Source organism: Pteropus alecto, unplaced genomic scaffold (genome assembly GCF_000325575.1).
Source record: "Pteropus alecto unplaced genomic scaffold, ASM32557v1 scaffold111, whole genome shotgun sequence".
Classification (NCBI taxonomy): Eukaryota; Metazoa; Chordata; class Mammalia; order Chiroptera; family Pteropodidae; genus Pteropus; species Pteropus alecto.
The window spans coordinates 4,042,609-4,063,234 of NW_006431915.1; the positions used below are offsets into that span (position 1 = coordinate 4,042,609).

At 39.3% G+C, this 20,626-nt stretch overlaps 1 protein-coding gene across 5 annotated transcripts in view; it reads right to left on the minus strand.

Moving 5' to 3' along the window:
- The window catches only part of ELP1 (elongator complex protein 1), a 54,193-nt gene that overhangs the window by 16,981 nt on the left and 16,586 nt on the right, over nt 1-20,626 (minus strand). For all 5 annotated transcript variants that reach the window (XR_001518139.2, XR_001518138.2, XM_006906086.2 and 2 more), the window contains 18 exons: nt 20,057-20,287; nt 18,740-18,910; nt 15,582-15,681; nt 13,765-13,947; nt 12,457-12,563; nt 12,036-12,139; nt 10,817-10,870; nt 10,618-10,723; nt 9,654-9,769; nt 9,237-9,310; nt 8,403-8,481; nt 8,235-8,314; nt 6,885-7,022; nt 6,695-6,780; nt 6,253-6,401; nt 4,489-4,612; nt 3,481-3,578; nt 1,769-1,970 (listed from right to left, as the gene is read on the minus strand). Coding sequence is in view for 3 of the 5 variants with exons in the window: in XM_006906086.2 (XP_006906148.1) it covers nt 1,769-1,970; nt 3,481-3,578; nt 4,489-4,612; nt 6,253-6,401; nt 6,695-6,780; nt 6,885-7,022; nt 8,235-8,314; nt 8,403-8,481; nt 9,237-9,310; nt 9,654-9,769; nt 10,618-10,723; nt 10,817-10,870; nt 12,036-12,139; nt 12,457-12,563; nt 13,765-13,947; nt 15,582-15,681; nt 18,740-18,910; nt 20,057-20,287 (2,202 nt within the window). In the remaining 2 variants the exon portion in view is untranslated. The remainder of the gene's footprint in view (nt 1-1,768; nt 1,971-3,480; nt 3,579-4,488; nt 4,613-6,252; nt 6,402-6,694; nt 6,781-6,884; nt 7,023-8,234; nt 8,315-8,402; nt 8,482-9,236; nt 9,311-9,653; nt 9,770-10,617; nt 10,724-10,816; nt 10,871-12,035; nt 12,140-12,456; nt 12,564-13,764; nt 13,948-15,581; nt 15,682-18,739; nt 18,911-20,056; nt 20,288-20,626) is intronic.

The following is a 20,626-nucleotide window of genomic DNA, read 5'->3' on the forward strand; positions in this document are numbered from 1 at the left end:
CTTTCTTGAATGAGTTACAATCTAAATTTAGCATAGGATGTGAAAATCATGTATGGTCAAAATTGGCCATGAAAAACGCTTACAAAGGCATGCATAGGGCAGACTGACCTGTCATCTCTCACTAATCCATTTTTCCCTCTAATAAGAAGAGACTGCTGTTTCTTGGTTGAACACTAGATGGAGGTAAACTGGCTATGTTTGGGGTCATGTAGTGTCTAGATACTAGGATCACACTCAGGATAGCCCAATTTAGATAATCACACTATGAGAGGCACACAGAACCAGAGGCTGACTAAGGGGCTGGCAGATTCATGCCTCCCATCTCATGCCAACTCCAGGCCATTTTATCACTTACAAAAATAGGCAGTCACCTCCACTACTAAAATAGCTACCTTTTTTTTCTTTCGCTAGCTTAGATCAATTAACTAAGTTAATGTGCACATGGAGTGACTCCATCATATAACATTTCTCAAAAATCTTTGACCACTGCCTCATCAATTTTTGCTAAACATCTGGGAACACTAAGTGTACTCTATCATAAGGCATAGGAGCAAGCTAAGACTTGTAACAAACACAAGAGCAGATCATAGATCACAGAGCTAGAAGGTACAAATTACCAACAACATAGGTTTCTAAAGTAGCAAGTAGAAGTAGCAAAGGACCCAGAATGAACAACTAAAAGGTCTAAAATGAAAAATTCTCAAACTTGTAAAAAGAGCTCAGCTTGGAAATTGAGGTTTACTGAAGAGACTACAGATCTAATAACCAGAAAATGCGAGAAATAGAAAAGTGATAATCTTACACACTTTTATAATCTTAAGGAAAAAAGAATAGTATAAATAACTAGGGAGGATACACAAAGACTTTTATATAGAGTATTATCTGGAACTTTTTCAGGACTACTTTTTTTCTTGGAGATAATAACAACCATAATAATGATTAGTAAATAACAACTAATATTTCTAAGATTCTTAAAATGGTAAGGGGAAAATATACCAGTCAAACACTTACTTCAGAGCTCAGCTGAAAGGGCCAGCCCCCTACTCACCTCTTCTCACAGGCAGTCCTTTACCTTTCTTCCACTCTAAGAAATCAGACTCTGGCATAGCCTTGCCTCTGGTCCAGGCGATCCTGAGACCCTGAGACACCCAACCTGCCTTTGCTTTCAAAGTGCAAATGCTTACACATTTGGCCTCTTCCACCTCATTTCTGAAAATCGCTAGTATGGTTTCCAATGACCTATTGTCTATACCTGAATGGCCACGCCCCAAAATTCATCTTTACCTTCTGATAGGCACATGGCCAGTTACACTAGGTATGACCACATAATGTAAGGTTTATTGAATGAGATGGAGAAGTGATGGTATAACTTCTAGGTTATTTTTAACTTAAAAGTTAAGTGTTCTCCCATGATTACGGCTTCTCCCCCTTCCCAAGGAATGGAATACAGATGTGGAGATTAATCCAGCTATAGCTCTCTACCTAAGAGACAGCAGAACCACACAATGAAAACACTTGTCAGTCCTTATATGAGTGAGAAAGAAACTAATTTCTTTATTACCCCATTATATTTTGAGATTCCTGTCACAGCAGTTTTAACCTTTGCTCTACTTAGTAAACCATTCCAAATCAATTTTTATTAGTATAAGAATGTCTCATGGTATGCTGCCCTAAATTTATTTGCAAAATTGCTAAATAAAACCAAAAAAAGAAACGAAAAACCTTTGGAGAAGTTCTCATTTTGGAGAATCTAAATGATAGTGTTTACCTGCCAGAGATCTGCCAAAGCCAGCCAGCTGGTCTCTGCTCAAGTGAAGCTGGGCTGCCACACAGAGAGCTTGTTGCCAGCTGCCACAAGCCAGAAAGGCATCGAGAGCTTTCTCGTGGGCACCACAACGGGCAAACACTAGCCCCGCTGGCTCATAGAGGCGTTCCTGCATCAGGTGTTCCCCATAAGCAATGCTGATGTCCTGTGACAAGAGGAGATATAGGGTCAGTGGTAAAGGATGACAATCATTTTTTCATCTCCAATGGAAGCTGTTTCAGTCACTATACTTGAAACTCTTGAATTACTTAGGAAAATCCTATGGTTGATCAGTGAATTCAATCATTCTTCCATTCAAAAACTTACTGAGAATGTGCCATTTATTCATTCAACAAATAGTGAACACTATACAGGCAGTGGGAATAATACTGAGATGCAAAAAATAAAACCAAACAAGCAAACAGACACAGACACACACACACACACACACACACAATAACAAGAACCACCACCAAATTCCTGCTCTTGTGGCAAGAGAGAATGAACTTATAAACACAATATGGTCTATGATGTAATGCAAACAGTGGTAAAAGCACAGAGTGATGGGAGTGCTATTTCAGAGGGCTGTAAGGAGAATAAGCCATGTGAAGAGTTAGAGAGTGTTCCAGGCCAAGAGCACAGAACTATGGCCACCCAGTAGGAGCGTATGGAATACTCAGGAAGAAACAGCAAGAAGGCTGGTGTTACTGAAGCAGACAGAGAACAGGAAAGAGGAACAGACAACGAAAATGAGAGCAAAGAGGCAGCCACTGGCCAAATTCTCTATTCCCTAGGCTCAGTGTTAGGCAGCAACAAAGAAAGGAATGTAACATGGTGTCCCTGCTCTGAAGGAACCCACTATCTGGTGGGAGACACAAATCTGTACATCATCAGGTTGATAAATGCCACCACCAAGATAAGAACAAGGTACTCTGGGAGCTCAGTGTTTGAAACCTCATCCAGGAACGGCTTTCTGGCAGAGTTTTGAAGGATAACTGGGGCTAAAGGAAGGGGAAGGCAGAGGGCTGGCAGAGGCAGCTGATGCTGAAGACGCAATCAGAGGCCAGATGATAGGTGTGTGCAATTTGTGAACGAACTGAAAATGGTGGCGGTGACGGCATGGTGAGTAGTGGTTAACGGCACAGGCTCCATGTCCCAGGGAGGCCGATTCAGAGCCCCAGGTCCTTAGGCAAACTGTTTCCTCACTTGAAAATTCTTCACGCCGCTTATTGGGTTTTTATGAGACTTATATCCTACATTTAGCTTATAAGCAAAGTATCCTGCATATAAGAAAAGCTAAACAGATGTTTGCTTAAGCAAACTAAACGTTATTCCTTTATCCTAAAATAAATGGGAAAGCTCTGCACTTTTCAGGATGATCAGTAATGCAGTAGTGAGGCTGATCTGTAGGAGGCAGGATGGAGGCGGGGAGCCCCATGTGGACGATGACAAGTATTTCCCACCAGGAACCTGGGACAATGCCAAGGTTTTTGGCCTGGGCAAGTTCTTCAGAAAAGGTCAGGGCCATTCACCCACATAAGAAGTTCAAGATGAGGTTAATTCATGTGCAGATGAACCTTGAAACCAAGGATGGTGTTATGGACTCAGGATCTTCACCCCTTTCCAACTAAGGCATGAAGCGAAACCAGGAGAGCCTCGTTTCACACACCACACACCTTGTACTGCTGCGACTTTGGTGGATATAACTTCAGAGCTTCATTATACAAGTTTTTATCTTTTATTAAGTTTAAGCATTCTGGGAAGTACTCAGGTCCTGCAGGAATGAGATTCATACACATACAAGCTTAAGGCTTTGGAAGCATAAGGATTTCATTTTCTCTAAACAAAATCAACAAGGGATCTTTTAAGACCTGCATAATCAGAGGATCTGGATAGAGAACGGAATCCAGGAATTTTAATTTTAACGAGCACCGCTGCAGATTCTGAGCTATGAGAAGCACTGACTGGGATCTGAGTTCTACGTAAAAGAAATTTTTATACGACCCCTGATAAATGACCACTCAGCTCAGTTTTTTCAACCTCCGTAACAAGAATCACCTGGGGAACTTATTAAACATACATATACACCTGAGCCCTACCCAGACCAAGTGAATCAGATTCTTCAAGGAAGACTTAATAAGCACCCCAGGTGACTGTTCCTTATCCCCCTCCAGCCCTCAGGAAAGAATCACAATTGCTGAAGCCAGAGGCTCCAATGTGGGTCAGGGACAGGGGTGGAGCAGACACCTGGCACTGTGCTTATTCTGCTCCATCACTGATAATTAAAACAGGGCCTTTCAGGGCACTGCCGGTGGGCAACTTGCTCCAGGTAAGCCGAGTTTCCCTCAGGTGTTAGCAAACACCACGAGAAGAACGAGTTATCAACCAGTTTTGATTCTGAGACTCTGAGGTGAATTTAGGAGGTGATCATTCTTAACCCAAAGGGGATCTGCTCTATTTTCTGAGCTGTGGAGCTCCTCCAATTTTTAAAAGGCATTTTCTTTATGCTCGGCTTCTCAGAACATATGTGAAAATAAGGTGCACGTAGGTAATTGCTAAAGTTTTCAGGAGTAGAAATTAAAATCAGTCTATGTCTAAACTAGCATTTTATTTTAATTTATACCCTGCCTAGTTCCAAAGAAAATTTGAAGCAGAGATAAACACACTAACTAAAACATACTTACCACATTTGCTGAGGTGACCAATGGCTTTTTCATAGCGCTTCAAGTATTTGTCTATGGTGAACCGCTGATAATTAGTTTCCATTTTCTTAAGTGTATTAAGAAATGGAAGATATTCTTTGGGATCCTAAAAATAAAAATAATAAACAGGAGAACTTAACTGCTTGTGATTATATTTACTTATAAAAATAAAAAATTTAATTATGGCAATAAGTCCAAAGCTACATAACTTAAGAATATGTGCCATATTAATACATTGTTATATCATATAAAAATCAAATATAATACAACTTTTGATAAAAAATGCTTCAATATATGAGTGTTATAAGTTTACAATAAGAATAATGACTACCTCTTAACTAAATCTCATAATAACCATTTGTTTCAGGCTAATAAGGAAAACAAGGGTCTAATCTAAAAGACACTGAACAAACACATTCAAGTTTCTCATAAAAGTGTAAGACAGTGCGCTTGGAACTGTTTCCATGACATTTCATGCCCTCCATTTGCAAAGACCAAGTGCTAAAGATAAAATTGTACTGAGTTGGACACAAAACTCTGAGGTCCTGTCACCGCAAGTTTTTATTGGCACTGATCACTTCCAGCTCTGTGACATGCCCCGTAAGAAAGTTGTTTTCTTGGCAAAGAAGAGATGCTTCCTGTTCTTAATTCAGTTTCACTGGGCAGACAGAATGAATACAAATAAGAATATAGGGGAAAAAAAAAACAAGAGTAATAATCAAATGCTCATGCATGCGATGTAGGGGATAACTATATGCTAAAATGTTAAATCAATGTTTTAAGTAAGAATCCATTATGTACAAAGAATGTAACCCAACCTTTAACCTCAGGAAACTTACAGTCTACTAGAGGAGTTAGACTGGTATGCGGGGATAGGCGCTGGGTACAGTAGAAGCACATATGGGGGCCATCTCCTCCAGTCCCTGGGTGGGGGCAGGGAGGCAAGAATGGTTTACTAGGAAGATGCCACCTTGGTACCCACTGACCAAAATGAGTGAGAATTAGCCAGGTGAATGGAGAGGATGAGAGTGGTGGCTGAGCGACAAAAGCATTGCCTTTCTTCTACGAGCAGAGACAAACGGATAATGTCAAGAGATGAGAACGGAGTTACACACAGAGACCAGATCACGGAAGGGTTTTTAACCAAAATTAGGGCTTTAGGGGCAATGAGGAGCCCATGGAGGATTTTAAGCAGAGGAATGAAAGATCAAATTTTCCTCTTTGGAAAGATCACTCTGGCAAGAGCAAAGAGAGGAATGATAGGGGGTAAAAATGAGGCTGCAAAAAAAGACATAAAAAATGTATTTAGACTAGTGGTGCTCAAACTTTCTGACTGCAGCATGCTGCAGTGGGACAAGAAGCCCTGAACCTTTCTATTCTCTATATTCTCCCTTTCCATTGGAAAAAAGAGCTACAAGATAAAGACCTAAATTAGACAATGAATCATTTGTTATATTTCCTTGATAAGAGAAGAATTTGTTCACACATATGCCTATAATCTTAAAAATAATCAAGTAGTTTTATCTCACTTGCTCAATCTAACAATCAAAACACTTTGATAAGCACAGAATTATAGCAGAGAATGTAGCCTAGATGTGTGGGCCCTGGAGACTCACTGATCAGCCTCTAAACCTGTGTGCACAGGACAACATCGGGCAAAACACTGTACTATCAGAAGCAGGATTTCCTACTACCACGATTACATAAATGAGAACCAAAAACATGGTATGTAGCAACTCCACATACCTTCTGTGACTTCTCGGCTACCATGAGGACCAAATCAAAGTCATAGGTCCCAAGAGAATGATCATATAGATCATTAACATCTACCAACAGCAGCAAATATTTCAGGGCCTCTTCAGCACTCACAGCATCGGGAACAGGCGAAGCATTTCCTGTCCGTAAGGAAACAAAACAGAGCAAAACCAGTCTGGGAAAAAGCCACATACCTAGCAACATAACCAAAAAGACAAAGTAACAAATTTTCCTGACAAATATATAGTTTTGACTCTTTTGTACATTTGTAGGATAGCTTTCAAAAAAATGACACAGATCTTAAAATGGCAACCCAATGGCCTGTGTTAAATCTGTGATGTGACACTAGTCCTGATCAGTGTGACCTCAGGAAGACTGGAAGACTGGGGACAGTCAAGACCCCATTAAACACTCTCTGTGAATGAGTCTCTACCTTGAAGCTCGTGTACCTTCTGCAGCACAATTTCCAATTCTGGGGTTGTTTTCTTCACGTGGGAGGTGAGTATTGATAGGCAGTATCTGAGGTTATAAGAACACCAGAATAAGAAGGATGAACAAGCTGAGTAAGGACAACTATATATTTCTGTTATTCAAAAGATGCCAACTAATGACGGCACACATACTTGTGAGGATTTAGGTTCTCCATGGCTGCTCTCATAGCATCGCAGATAAGGTCTACTTTTCTCCCCTCCGGATCCCTGGGCAGCTGGACAGCGCTGGTAACTGGTGGAGGGTACATGGTCTTGGTGACATCTTCTTCCCTAAAAACAAGTGTGTATTTAAAGGTCACTAACTGAACCTATGTCCCAGCTCTCAAACTACTAACATAAACCCAAGTGTGCTGATGAGATAATAAAACTGGCTTTTGGAAAAGTTTAATTATAAAAATGTTTACACAGGGGAACATGGAGAAACTTATTGAGAAATAAAAACATGTCCACAAAAGACTTGTACAGTAATATTCAGAAACGTTTTATCCCAATAGTCCCAAACTGGGTATAGTCCAGGTGTCCATCAACAGGGGAATGAATAAACGAACTGCAGTATATTTATACAATGGTATACTGTTGAGTGATAAATAAGATGAACTTATTAGTGATACATGCAAAATGGATGAACTTAAGATAATATATATAAGGGAAGAAAGCTTTATTTACACAGAAAAGTTAATACTCTATGATTCCATTTATATAAAGTTCTTAAACATGCAAAACTGTTCTATGGTGAAAAACTCGAAGTAGTGGTTGCCTAGTGGGTGGGACAGGGACTAAGAAGAAATTTGGGGGGACTCTCTGAGATGATGGAAATCTCTATCTTGACAGGGGTTCAAGTTACCTAGAAGTATACATTTGTCAAAACTCACTGAATGGTACACTTATTGATCTGCACATTTCACAACAGGTAAATTTTGCCTGCAGAGAACTCGTACACAAAGAATGCACTCTAGTTAATGCTATGCAAAGTGAAATATTGAGAGGTAAGGTAAACTGAAGTCTATAATCACCTTGAAATTTGTCTAAAAATAGATGAATGATGAAGAAAGGCACAGATGGTAGTATGAAAGCATATACGAAAATATGAACTCTAGAATCTAGATGGTAGTACAGGACGACCTGTACAATTCTCTCAACTTTCCTGTGTTTGAAATTTCTCATGAAAAAGTTGGGGAAAAAAATCCTTGCAGAAAAGACACCATTTGATTTTAATCTCGTAAGAAAAACATAGTTTTATATGAACACCTAAAAATAAAGTTAAGTAATAATTCTGACCTACATGCTTTGAAGTCTTAGTTTTAAATAGACTTTTGAAAAAGGAAAGAGAGCAAAATCCAGTAAATATGGCTTCTAAGAGTTATAGTGATTAAAAGAAATACTGAATGGAAATTCTCCTCAGGCTATCTATCTGTTTGACTTCCTTAACTAGAAGAGAAAAAATTATGGATATGGTACTCATGAACTATTCAAAATACTTACTTCAATTCTGTAAAAAATAAGTTAATATGATTTACAGAATCTATCTGTCTTATGAAGGCCTCCACATTTTCAAGAAACACCTATCAAAAAAAAAAAAAAATTTTAGTTCATGTCACATTAGCTCAAGTCTAAAGTAAGACAGAGTAAATAGCAAATTTAGAAAGTTACCTTAGGGTTATGATCATGAATCAGATTAAGATTAATTCTCAGTTTTCTCATGCATTCAAATGCCTCTTTAAACATAAGTCTGTGAAGAGACAGAGCATGGATAAAAAAGGCATTTCACAAAAACGAAACTCCCTGGACCCTGCCTGTTTTCATTACAATATAAACCAGTTATAATTAGAATACAGCCCAAATGCCAAACAATTGCTACTGAATTTCTACTCTGAAATCACTAAATGAAAAAAATCAGGTACCAGATTCATCTACCTTCTTAAAGGTGTGATTCAGTCATCACGGCAGGCTGAGGACTACATCCCCACATACACACAATACAAAATCATCATGGAATGTAGGTCTACTTTCTTTTTTTAAGAAAATATTAATAACAACCTTTCTGATACAAAGTTTCCTCCATGTAAATTCAGACGAAAGATCATTTCCTTCACAACCGAGGCTCTGGCACTTTTGGGTCATACCCCTCACCCCACTCCCACCCCGTAAATCTGCTGAAATCCTGGGGCCTTCTGCCTGGTAAGCACATAGACACAGTTTGTTGCACAATCTCCCTGGGATCACAGGACATCTAAAGCGCATTGGGACCCTCCTAGGCTGAAAAATCCGGTCTTTTATGATAAGCTTCGTGATTCTTTCTGCTAAGAATGTCTACTACACCATATGGTATTAAAATCAAAGTGGGAAAAAAAAAAGCCTCTGAGAATCTGATTGAAGACATCTGTAATGAAGGTTTTCCAGTAGGTTTTCCAACTTTAATACGTACCATCTTCACACATAAGTGATAATAATAAGCAAGTAGTCACATACATACATGGTACTTACTTGTCTAACCACTTCCGAATCTGAGCTAAAACCAGGGCTCGATGACAAACAACTTCTAAGTTTCCCCTTGGCACCTTAAAATAAATAAATTGAAACAATAATGTTTTTAATTAAATAGAAAATATTTAAATACCCAAGATGTATATGGAGAACTACCACAATGTGGTAAAATAAGCATACTTTTAGCAGAATCTAGTTGGGCTTAATATTTGACTTTCCAGAAAAGCTTCCTTATTAGCCTTACTGGGCAGAGCCTGTATGAATACTCCTCTATATAAAGCTAACAGAGAACCTAGCAAGAAAAGGCTTATAATAAATTATTACAAATGATAAGAGAGCCTAAAATACAATTTGAAAGATTGTTTGGTATTGACTTCCTACTGACAATCAGCAACACAGCCTGAAAAATCAGCTTACCTGTAATACAAGCTTTGTGTCCTGGGGTACAACGGTGACAATGCGTGAACCCCTCTCTACCTTCCGCAGAGTCTCCCCATTAGACATATGACTGCTGCTCAGACCTGCCTGTAATGCTAAAGACACGGTTGGCTAAGCATTAGGAATCACTGTCATGACAAGCCACTCTCCATTACTGCAGCTGAAACTACACATTATCAGAAATAGAAGAGAGCAATTAACAACCAGGATCCTTTGCTCTCCCATTCAACCTTCAGACCATTAGCCCTTCTGATAAACAGTCTCATCTCTGGAAATTGTCCTCTCGCACAGAGCTCTCACGCATATTTACATACACAACTTCTCAACCGATTTGGAGAACACAGGGAAGACTGGGCAGCATCTCTATTTCTTAGCACTATCAGTACACTACAATTGTATTAGTGAACGATTCTGTTTCTAAGTTAGAAACAAAGAAAGTGGGAATTTTTGGAATCTCTCACACACACACAATGGGGGAGTGTAGGGGGAGAAACGAAATAGAAGACAAGATGGAGCCCATTTCCTACAACCATAAGCTGGAGCCCTGCAGGTGTACAATGGAGGGTGGCCACAGTGACAAAAGGAAGATTACAAAGAAGTTAGAGCATATTGCCAGTCTGGTATCTACATGGGAACTCGAAGTAAAATATTAAACTAGTTATTTAATAACAATTCCTAGACATTTTTTTGTTTAACTTAAGTATATTCTGCTTACAGAAGGACTTTCTTCTCTGCAAGTCTTTGCTAACTGGTGTAGAATGATTTAACTGAGATATTATGTTGAGATTCGAGGCTAAGTAAATGAACTCTAAAGGTTTTCTCTAGTCTGGGACTCTATGATAAAAAGCCAAAGTAGGTGAAGATCTTAAAAGTCATCAAGACTTCCAAGCATAAAAGATATTAAAAGAGGGACTATTTTCTATTTTATACACTGAAAACTTACTTTTAAACGAAGCATCCGTCAGGCAAAAACACTGGCAGGTATGAGAATGGGTCGTCAACAATAAGAACTCATCGTATACTGCAAATGACGTAATATTTGAAGCAACCTACAACAAGGGAAGGGAGGCAAGGGAGAATGTTAATTTTATTACTTGGATCCAAAAGTGAAAAGGATCCAGCACCAAACCAAGCCTTGATACCTCATTGTCATTGATGAAAAAGCGGCACCTGTCAGTCAGACCAAGGACACATTCCTGCAAAATAAACAAAACTGAAATTACAAGCAATTCTAACCAAACTAATTGAATCTAACATTCCTATTACACAGTTCTATTGACTTGTGATTTCACATCTAGGTCTCTGTAATCAGGACTGCATGCAGGTATGTAAGATGTGATTGGTCCAGTGCCAAATGGAGTATGACGCCATCCAGTACATCAGCAAGCCCTGTCATTTCTCTCTCCTAGATATACCTCAAATACATCACCTTTCTGGCCCTCACTGCCTCCACTCCAACAATCACTTCCACTCTCGTTCCTTTCCAACCTACTCTCCACTGGGCAGCCAAAAAAACCTTTCAAACCATGAATCAGATCACATTACTAGCTGATTAAAAATTATTAATAATTTTCCTATCATTGTCCAATTGAAAAACCCACACTCCCTCCTACGCCCTATCACTGAGGTCTAGCCACACTGCTTCCACTCAGTTCCTCGAATAAGCTGAGCTCCTTTCAAGCTCAAGGTGGCCACAGTCCCTTCTCCCTGGAACACTCCCTTTTCAGGGATAGAGCTTTCTTTTCTCACTTCTCACACATACATCATCTCAGAGAGCTTTCCCACACCACAAAAGCAGGTCTCCCCACCCACCCTCAGCGCTACCATTCTCTAATTAGTCCCCAGCACCTCACTATTCTCTAACATCACGCCCTACTCATTTCCTTCATTTTCCCATCGGAGGGGATAATCAGACCTCTTTTGATATGTCACAAAGTCCAGAAGAGAGGGATCAGACAGCTCTTTTCTTTTATAACAACTGTATCCCACCACAATTATAGGCATTTTAATATTTGATGAATGACAATCTACTAAATACTATTTTCAAGATTACATTTCTGTTGTCTCCCACAGAACTAACTTTGAATGTTTTATACAATGGGATAGAAGTTTGCTGACTGCATTCTTCTATTTTTAAATTTGTACCTCCAAGGAAAGAAGTCAACTACTACATGCCAGGCAATCTCTTAATCCTATTTCATAGAAGAAGCTGAGGCCCTGAAAAGTGGATGACTCCTCCTTATTGCCTTGAGATTTAGTGGAGACCCAGGTCCACCTCCAATGCCCACAGTCTTTCTACCTAATGCTCTATCCTGGGCCAGTGCCCTAAGTGGTAAATTTTTCTGCCCTGTGTTCACTTACCTCTCCTCCAATCACAGCCAATTCAGTTTGTGTGCAAGGATATGGGAACCGCACGGGAACTCCATCAGGGTTCTTCCATGGAGCAACAGCCAGAGAGGGTGACTCTGCAGGTTTGGCACATGAGGTTCACAAAATGCTGAGCTGCTATTGGTAAAAACCTGTCACACTGATACTTGCTAAAACACTTGACATGTCATTTGAATTACCTCTCAAATATATTCTAGAAACTCATAAGGGTGCTCCAATTCACCACAAGAAAAGAGAGGCAGAAAACACCTGCCAACTACATGTGCTAGCTTAGGGTTTTCCAGGATAATTACAAGACCTATCAATGCAGCACTGACAAGATACAAGTGAAGTTCTCAAAAATTAAACATCCATAGAAGTCATAAACATGCTTTCCTAGCATTTTAATACTCACCCCAAAGATACTTAAGTATCTGGCCACCAGCCAGCTGCAATGCTACTGATTTGGTCTTGGAATTGCAACATAGGCTGATTATGACCCCATCTACTGTCACAGATGAACTGACAAAAGTAAAAAAAGGGAGAAAAGGGGTGTGAACAGACGATTTTTTTCAAAAGTAGTGACATTACTTATTTTACAAAATAGAAAAATAAGCAATTTCTCTGTGGTGCTGCACTGCCTATTGCAATACAATACACACAAAATTCACATAAACACAGACACACGCACAATGACAGATAAACTATTGCAATCACAAGCACAGATAAAGCAATTATCTGTCACATGACACTATTTTCCATAGTACAAGGAAGCCAGGTGTCTACATGGTGAAGTCCTCACTCCTATTTTGGCAGCAACTCGTTATAACTTATTCCAACTCACTATAATTTATTGTCTTCATTAGACATGCATGGTACTGATATCATTTCTGTAATTCATTTTCTTAAAATGTAAGCGTTGTGAGTCAAAGATGAGGAGCTGATGACTGCATCTGAACACGTTTTATGTATACAATAAGGACAGGTTCCTTGTTTGCGACAAGGGTTTTCAGAATTTAAATCTAACCAGTAGATCTTTAATGAATGAATCTGGAGATTAATATCAGAACATGACTGAGGGGCCAAATTTTGACAAGGGAAACCTAAGGATTTCCCGGAGCTGCTCAGACCATGCCCTCTTCTGCACAACAGGTCTAGCATTACAGAAAATAGCATTCATTAAAATCTGTTACATGACAAAGATGCAGTCAGAAATCAAGATGAAACTCAGGGTCAGAGGGCAGTGAAACTTTAGCAAAGAAAAATAGAGGAGACTACTAAATGCCAGTCAAGTGCCAAACAGAGTGTAAAGATGAGGAGGCCGGAAGAAGTATTTTGAAGTTGCCACATCAAAATGAAGCTCATATAAATAGATCTTATAACTGATTTTAATTATTAATAAGGGTAATTAGAGTGGTAGATTCTCATGGGCTAACAATAATCCTGCTGGAATGTAAGTATATGCTGAATTAAAATTTTTAACACATCTTAAAATGTTTTGCCTCATCTATTGGTATTTGTCCTATTTTTCATCTGCATTTTTAGCCTGTATTTTGACATGACTCAAAACTAGCCTTAATCTCTTGTTAAGTGTTTCTAACAGAGAAGCTACAGCCCCTCAACCTTGCTCACCAGAAGCCAAAAAAAGTCCTATGCTTATAAAGACAAAAGCATAACTCCATCAGCTTATTAACATGTAGAATACAGGGAAGTGTTGTAATACCTAATATTGAGCTGTCCTTGCTCGTCATCCGTCTCGGAAGGGGTCATAGTTAGATGGTGAATGACAGACTGTGAGCTGGACCCACTGTGGCTTACAGCCAGGAAAATGTCTTCTTGAATCCAGGTGAGAAGGCTGAGTTTCAGTGGATTTACTTCTTGATCTTCACTATTCTCAAATTGAATTCTGTTTTAAATATTGAAGAATATCCAAGACATGAATTAAACTTTAATATCACTGAGATTTTCCTGAATGAAGGAAGAATAAACCACCCTGTATACAGCTGACACCTTCTTTGGAGGGACAAAACCTAAGGTGATGTCAAATACTAGAAAATCCAAAATAATGTTTGCTTGGCTTAAAAATTTTTTTCTATTTAATATTAAGTTTCTTATACTCTGAGATCTTTAGAATTGAAGAGAATACTTCAGGAAACTGACTACACAAGAAAATTACCCAGGTCCTTACACTAACAGACCCCAGACGTTTTCTATTGTCACCACGTAACCAGCATTCAAACCAGACTCTAGCAGATATTTAGATCTAAACACAATGGGTCCTTTCCTAAGCATTTCATATTAAAATAACTAATTAGCTTGACAGATGGTTTTCTTGCCTCTACCGTCTTCCTTCTGTAGCATTTACACAGCAGAGGAAGGTACATTTTGCCACCTCACTCGGGAATTTAGAATGGCTACTTCTTGCCTTCCAGCTCAGGCAGCAAACCCTCATGCACATTGAAGAAGTTGGGTCACTAACCTGATCTTCCTCCTCAACCAGCTCTCCCAGGACTCAGTCTCTCCACTGCATTCAGCCCCACACAGGAGCTTTCCCAGCTCTGCTCCTCATCAACACTCCTCTGCCCGCCAGACCCAATGTTCCCAATCTTTCTCTACTAGTCCTAACCCTAGCCCTTCAAGAATCAAGGTAAGTACTCATGTCCTTCATGCGATTTCTTTAAAGAACTTAAAGCTAGCCTCTCAATTTTTAAAAAATGGAGCTATATTCTAAATTGCCTCGCACTTTTTAATTTGCCTTAACTCTGTCCCAATGGTTCCAAGCCTATGGAACGAAATCATCCACATAAATGTTCTGTGAAGACCGCTAAGCATCATAGAGGCAAATCACACATGGTATAATTATAAAACATACTGCATATATTTAAGAAAAACATTATTAAATTCTATTTGCTCTATACAGTTCATTATTCCTATTAATTTAGGAATATATGCTCCCAGGAGGTAGAATACTGCAATAATTAAGAACACGGGCTTATCAAATAGAGTAGACTCAAATCCTGGATTCTCACAGAAGTGGCATTATAATTAATAGTTTGGCCTCTGGGTCATTTTACAATGCCTATAGAGTACCTGAAGTATTCAATTATACCCAACCACTTATAATATTGTTTCAATGGGAAAATGCATTCTGATTTCCAACCTGCAAGCCTCAAAACAGAGCACCCATTAGTTTTGGAGTATGCGGTGAAGATCTGGTAGGTCAGCCATATGTTAACAACTTAGATATCCTCATTTATGTAAGCGAACGCAACTCTGCCCCATCATCTTCATCTCTAAAGGCTATTGCAAGGAATGGGTTTTAGGCTGGTTTATGACCTGTGCTCTCCTGCCACCCCTCAGCATATGTGGCATTCAGATATACAGGCAACTGGCTTCCCTAATGAGGCTGAAAAACCTGGGCCTGAGTATTGTACCTACTTCTTCCACTCAGCAACAGACGCAGGACAACAGGTGGGTGAAGTTAGGACTAAATGCTGGCTGCTTCTATGCCCAGGTCCAAGATAATTAAGAACCACCTACTTGTATCTCTTTTCTAGATGAGGAGTTCTAAGGGAAACTTTAAATCCATTTCCACCCACAGCTCCCAGTCTCACCGTAGGGTCCACACTTGGACTGTCATCTAGAAAACAAAAATGCAAATACTATCATAGTAAACTGCAGACGTTTCTCATAATATTAAGGTTATGGGGTCCTGCATTTGGTGGGTTCTAGAAGGTAAACCACTTTACAAATAAGGCAATTGAAAATAACATCTTAATCTCTTTTCAATCTCTGTCTACCTTTTAGGCATAACCCAAATCTGCGTTCTCCTTCCTACTACACCAGTCACAATCCTCACCAAGTCTCAGCAAGACCAGGCCGAAGGGCTGCCCTCGCGCCCCAGTGCTAGTTCCTCTCACTGTTCCACAATGATCTCTCGACAAACTTGCTTCCTTGATAGAAAGACATTCTTTTTCCATTCTTGATCCAGTTTATTTACCACACAGCAGCCAATACAATCCTTTAAAAAATTAATCCAGAATACCATACTCTCTGTTCCAAACTCTCCAGTGGCTTCCTGTCTCATGCAGAATAAACACTAACATCTTCCCAGAGCCTTCAAGGCCTGACAAGAGTTATTCCCTGTGGGGTCACCTCTATGACCCCACCCACCACTCTCCTCTCACTTGCTCTGCTGCAGCCACCCTACACTCCTGGCTATTTCCTACATACAACAAGTGCTTTGCAGTGCTTGGTACTCTACCTGGAATGTTCTTACCCCAGGTGTTTGCATGGCTCCCTCTCCAATTCCCACTCAGTCTCTGCTTAAATGTCACCTTCACAGAGAGTCTCCGTGGCCACCCTAAATACAAAGACACCTTACCCTACTGGCACCTATCCTCTTGTGTTTATTTACTAGCTTTCTCCCCAACTAGAAGACAGACTCCACAAAGGCACGGAGTAGGAAAACACCTGGCACGTTAACAGATAATCAATAAACATGGATGGGGAAAAAAAGGAGCAATACTAAAGAGACATCGAATGCCACCTTTGAAAATTTTCACATCTAATTTGTTTCTACTCAACTCTAATGTCCACTACTCATGTCCAAGTTGTTCATCTGTAACGAGAGCTCTTTCTCTTCTGCTTCTGCTTAGGCACTGGGCCCTTATTAATAGTCTGACCTGTCCACTGAGATCTCAAACTGGAATATTCTGACTGTGACCCCAACTTCCAATCTTTCTTCTTCTCATTCCTCTTCTTCTCAATAAAATGTATTATTCCTCAACATTCACTTGACTCCCTGCACGACCCGGAAGCTGACGTCCACTGTTTCTACACTAGCACTCTTGAATCTCTTACCAATCTGCCCTCTCACTATGCTCTCTGGGCAGGTGCCCAATGCTGGCATTCAACAACTTCAACTCCACATGAGCTATCCACACCAGGGCCATCTCCTGAAATTACTCCATGTCTGAGATGCTAATCTCTAAGTCCTATGCTCTAATAAAGACTCCCACCTTTTCCCGGACCCTCTTATATCCAAACTTTCTGCAACACGCTCTTTAACTTCTCAGAGGCTTTCAGTTCTGGGATTTGTATGATCTTTCTCTTCTTTCCATTTCTACAGACTAATGTGCTCATCATCTCCTACCTAGTCACTCTGCAACAGCCTAACTGGTATCTTTGCCTTCAGATGCTCACATCCATGGCTCACCCCACATACTGACGCCAACCAAGCTTCCAAAAGCGGAGCTCTCAGCATGCCCTATCTCATCACAGGGAGTTGTAAGTATCAGTACAGTGAATGTAGGATGGTACAGGGTTTCATTTGGGAAGATGAATATGTTCTAAAATTGAATACGATGACAATGGCTGCAAAACTCTGTGAATATACTAAAAACCACAGAATTGTACACTTTAAATGGGTGAATGGTATGAACTCAATAAAGTTTTTTTAAGTGAATGTAGGACAAAATATCCCATACATTGTAAAGTGATATACAAAAACTTATTCTAACATCTGATCCTTTTTAACCTCACAAAACCAGCAGCAAGATACCCAAATAGTAGTAGAGTACAGAGACAATCACTGTTTACTTTTAATATCACTGATTGATAGAAAATCTACTTTGAAAAGTAGTTAATTTTTGTTTTATGATTTGCCTAGACAATGAACACATTATTATTATTTTTTAAAGCATTAAAAAAGAAACTTAAGGAAGACTGTTATAGCATTTTATAGAACAAAACTAAAACCAGAGAAGCTGGTAACATATCCAAATACAGTAAGTCCTCAGTTAACATCACTGATGGGTTCTGTAACTTTAAGCAAAACAATGTATAACAAAATCAATTTTATCATATGCTAATTGATATACACAAGAGTTAAGTTCCTATGTCTTCTTGTAAACATCATAACAAAACAATACCGAACGAAAATTGTCGTATTAGTATAAACAGTAGGTTGTTGAATTAACAAAAAAAATGATAAGTAGGGAATTCCAACATGAATTAATTAATTTTGATTATTCTCTCCCAGCAGCTATCTAGGTTCTTCCTAACTGAGAATTCAAAAATTATTTGAAAATAAGGCCACCATTTCCACATTCCAGTGTAATTTATGACAGCACCACAGAACTTACAACTAAGAACAAGTTTCAGGTTTTTCCAGCACTTCAGGAAAGCAACTAGAAACTAAGAGCAATGAAACATGGAAGACAACTGGACTAGAAGCCAGAACACCTAAGTTGGAATCTCTGTCCACCTTGCTCAAGCAAATTTCAAACCCTCTGGCATTCTGTTCCCTCATCTATGGAAAAAGAAAACTCCATCTGGGACACAGCTCCTAAAAAGGCTCTGAGATCAACTGAAAATACGTGCAAAGGCAATGAAAATTGTGAAATATGTAAAAGATATAACCAGATAGCATCTTATTTCCAGAGTTGAATGTTATTCATAACTGAATTTTCAAGTTTAATAAAACTAAAGAAATAAGTCTTATAAGCCAGAGTAGGATTGAACCCCCACGAAACAAAAAAATACCCATAAACGAATTAAATATCATAATGATAAAGATATTAATTATAAACTTAAAAATTTTTAGAAACACTAGAGCTAAGACAACACCAAACTATAATTTGCTTTCTGTGGGAGGGACTCGATTCAGAACATCTTGATAACAGTTTTGAACATACCACATTTATAAACAGAAACCTGGTTACTGGCATCTAGGATGGCGAGGTCGTTACTCTTTTTAGGGTGTGAAAAAAACATAACTTGATTCGCAGGGTGTGGGAGCAGCAGTCGGTAGGTGCACATGGGAGGTGGAACTATACTCTGCCGGAAGACTGTCACCAATACCCTGTCTGCACGTGAGAGAGAAAGAGGAGGAGGATTAGATACATGGATGTTCAATTTGCAAAAAAAGGCATGTGAACAGCACAGTACCACTAACTAATAATGGTGGTAAAAAATATACAGCAATTCTTAAAAATAATTTTTGGTGTTTTTACCATGAATAAGCTTAAATATAGTGTAAGAGGGAAAAGTAAGTATCATGGACTCTGCCCCTCTCTGGCTACTGTCACCTCCAGGCCTAGAAAAGTCCATCTCTGGACTTAGAGGTTTCAGGTACCAGGGGCTAGAGGAAGAAGGCCAAAAGGTCAGAGTTCTAGCTTTAAAACAGGGCCTGCAACCAAGTCAGACTAAAGTAAGGGAATTAATATCTTCAAAATCCTTAAAGCGTTTCCCTATGCATGGATTTGGTAATAACACATACATAAGTCTTCTATACAAAACATGAGATTGTAAAATCAGTATTATGACCATTTTATAGAACATGAATTAGTACACCAACTCGCATTATAATCTTAGAAGCAAGTTTTCCTTTCTGTTATTGAAAATAAGTAAACTGTCTATTCAGATGACAACTTCCCCCCACCCCCAATTTCCTCTCCCTCACCAAAAATAAAAACAACAACAAAATCCTCAACCTAATTATAAAACACCAAGCCAATCTTCATACTAGACAGAAATCTTGTAACTTGAACTGAATATATTGGACAGGTATGTAATTGATAAGTATTTTATCAGAAAACAAAGCAACACAAGTAGAGTGGTACGAAGGTCAATGTAAATTTATGTCAGGGGAAAAGACAAGGCTAAGACATCCAATGGCACAATACTACTGTGTCTCCTGTATCCAGGGTCAAAATTTTCAATGTCTTCAAAGGCTGGATTAGTAAACATGTGAAGGCCATGGACAAAGCACAACAGAAAAATGGGGTGGGTGGCGGTGGGAGGAGGGACTATGATTCTTGGGAGAGTACATGCCCCACGTATGGGAATTCCCATCCAAACAAAACAAAACAACAAATAAGTAAAAATAAACCAAACAACCAAATCAACCAATAAAACAAAAAATCCCCATTGTTTCAGTCAAACCACCACATCTGTAGGCACTGGGCTCAGGACCCCTTGCAGGCTCATAAACACCTCTTCCAGTTGCTTACTTCCGTCGATGACAGCCACATTTGCCATGTCACTTGAATTCTCTCCCGAGCTCCTGTCAGTCGTCCAGTGCCAGTCATAGCAGAGGTAATGCCAGCCCTGACAGAGAACATGCAGCCGGTATGGGGTCACCGGGTCCCACATCAGAGACACAATTTTGCTCTTCCCACAGGCGCTGAAGGGCAGACTTTGCTTGAGATACCAGTGATAGTTTCCAACAGTCCAGAGCTGAACTGCAAGGGAAAATGAAAGGAAGGCCCTCAACTTCACACCATTTGCTAGAGGGGGATGGAGGCAGCCTTTTCTTTCTCAAATGACCCTTCCTGCTCAGCCTATCCATTAAAATAACATTAACAGTAATAATTATCAAAAGGTACTTTTCCATGGAGATAAAATGTCAAGCATTGATAAGGTCAGAAGCACAAGCTTATTTTTGCCTCTACCTTCAAACTTTATGATCATGAAAATAATAGGCTGCTAGTGCAAGACAGTGTTTTAGTGAACTGGCTTTTTTTCCCATAAAGATTTAGAAAGAATAAAAGTGATAATTAGATTAAAAGTATTAAAACACT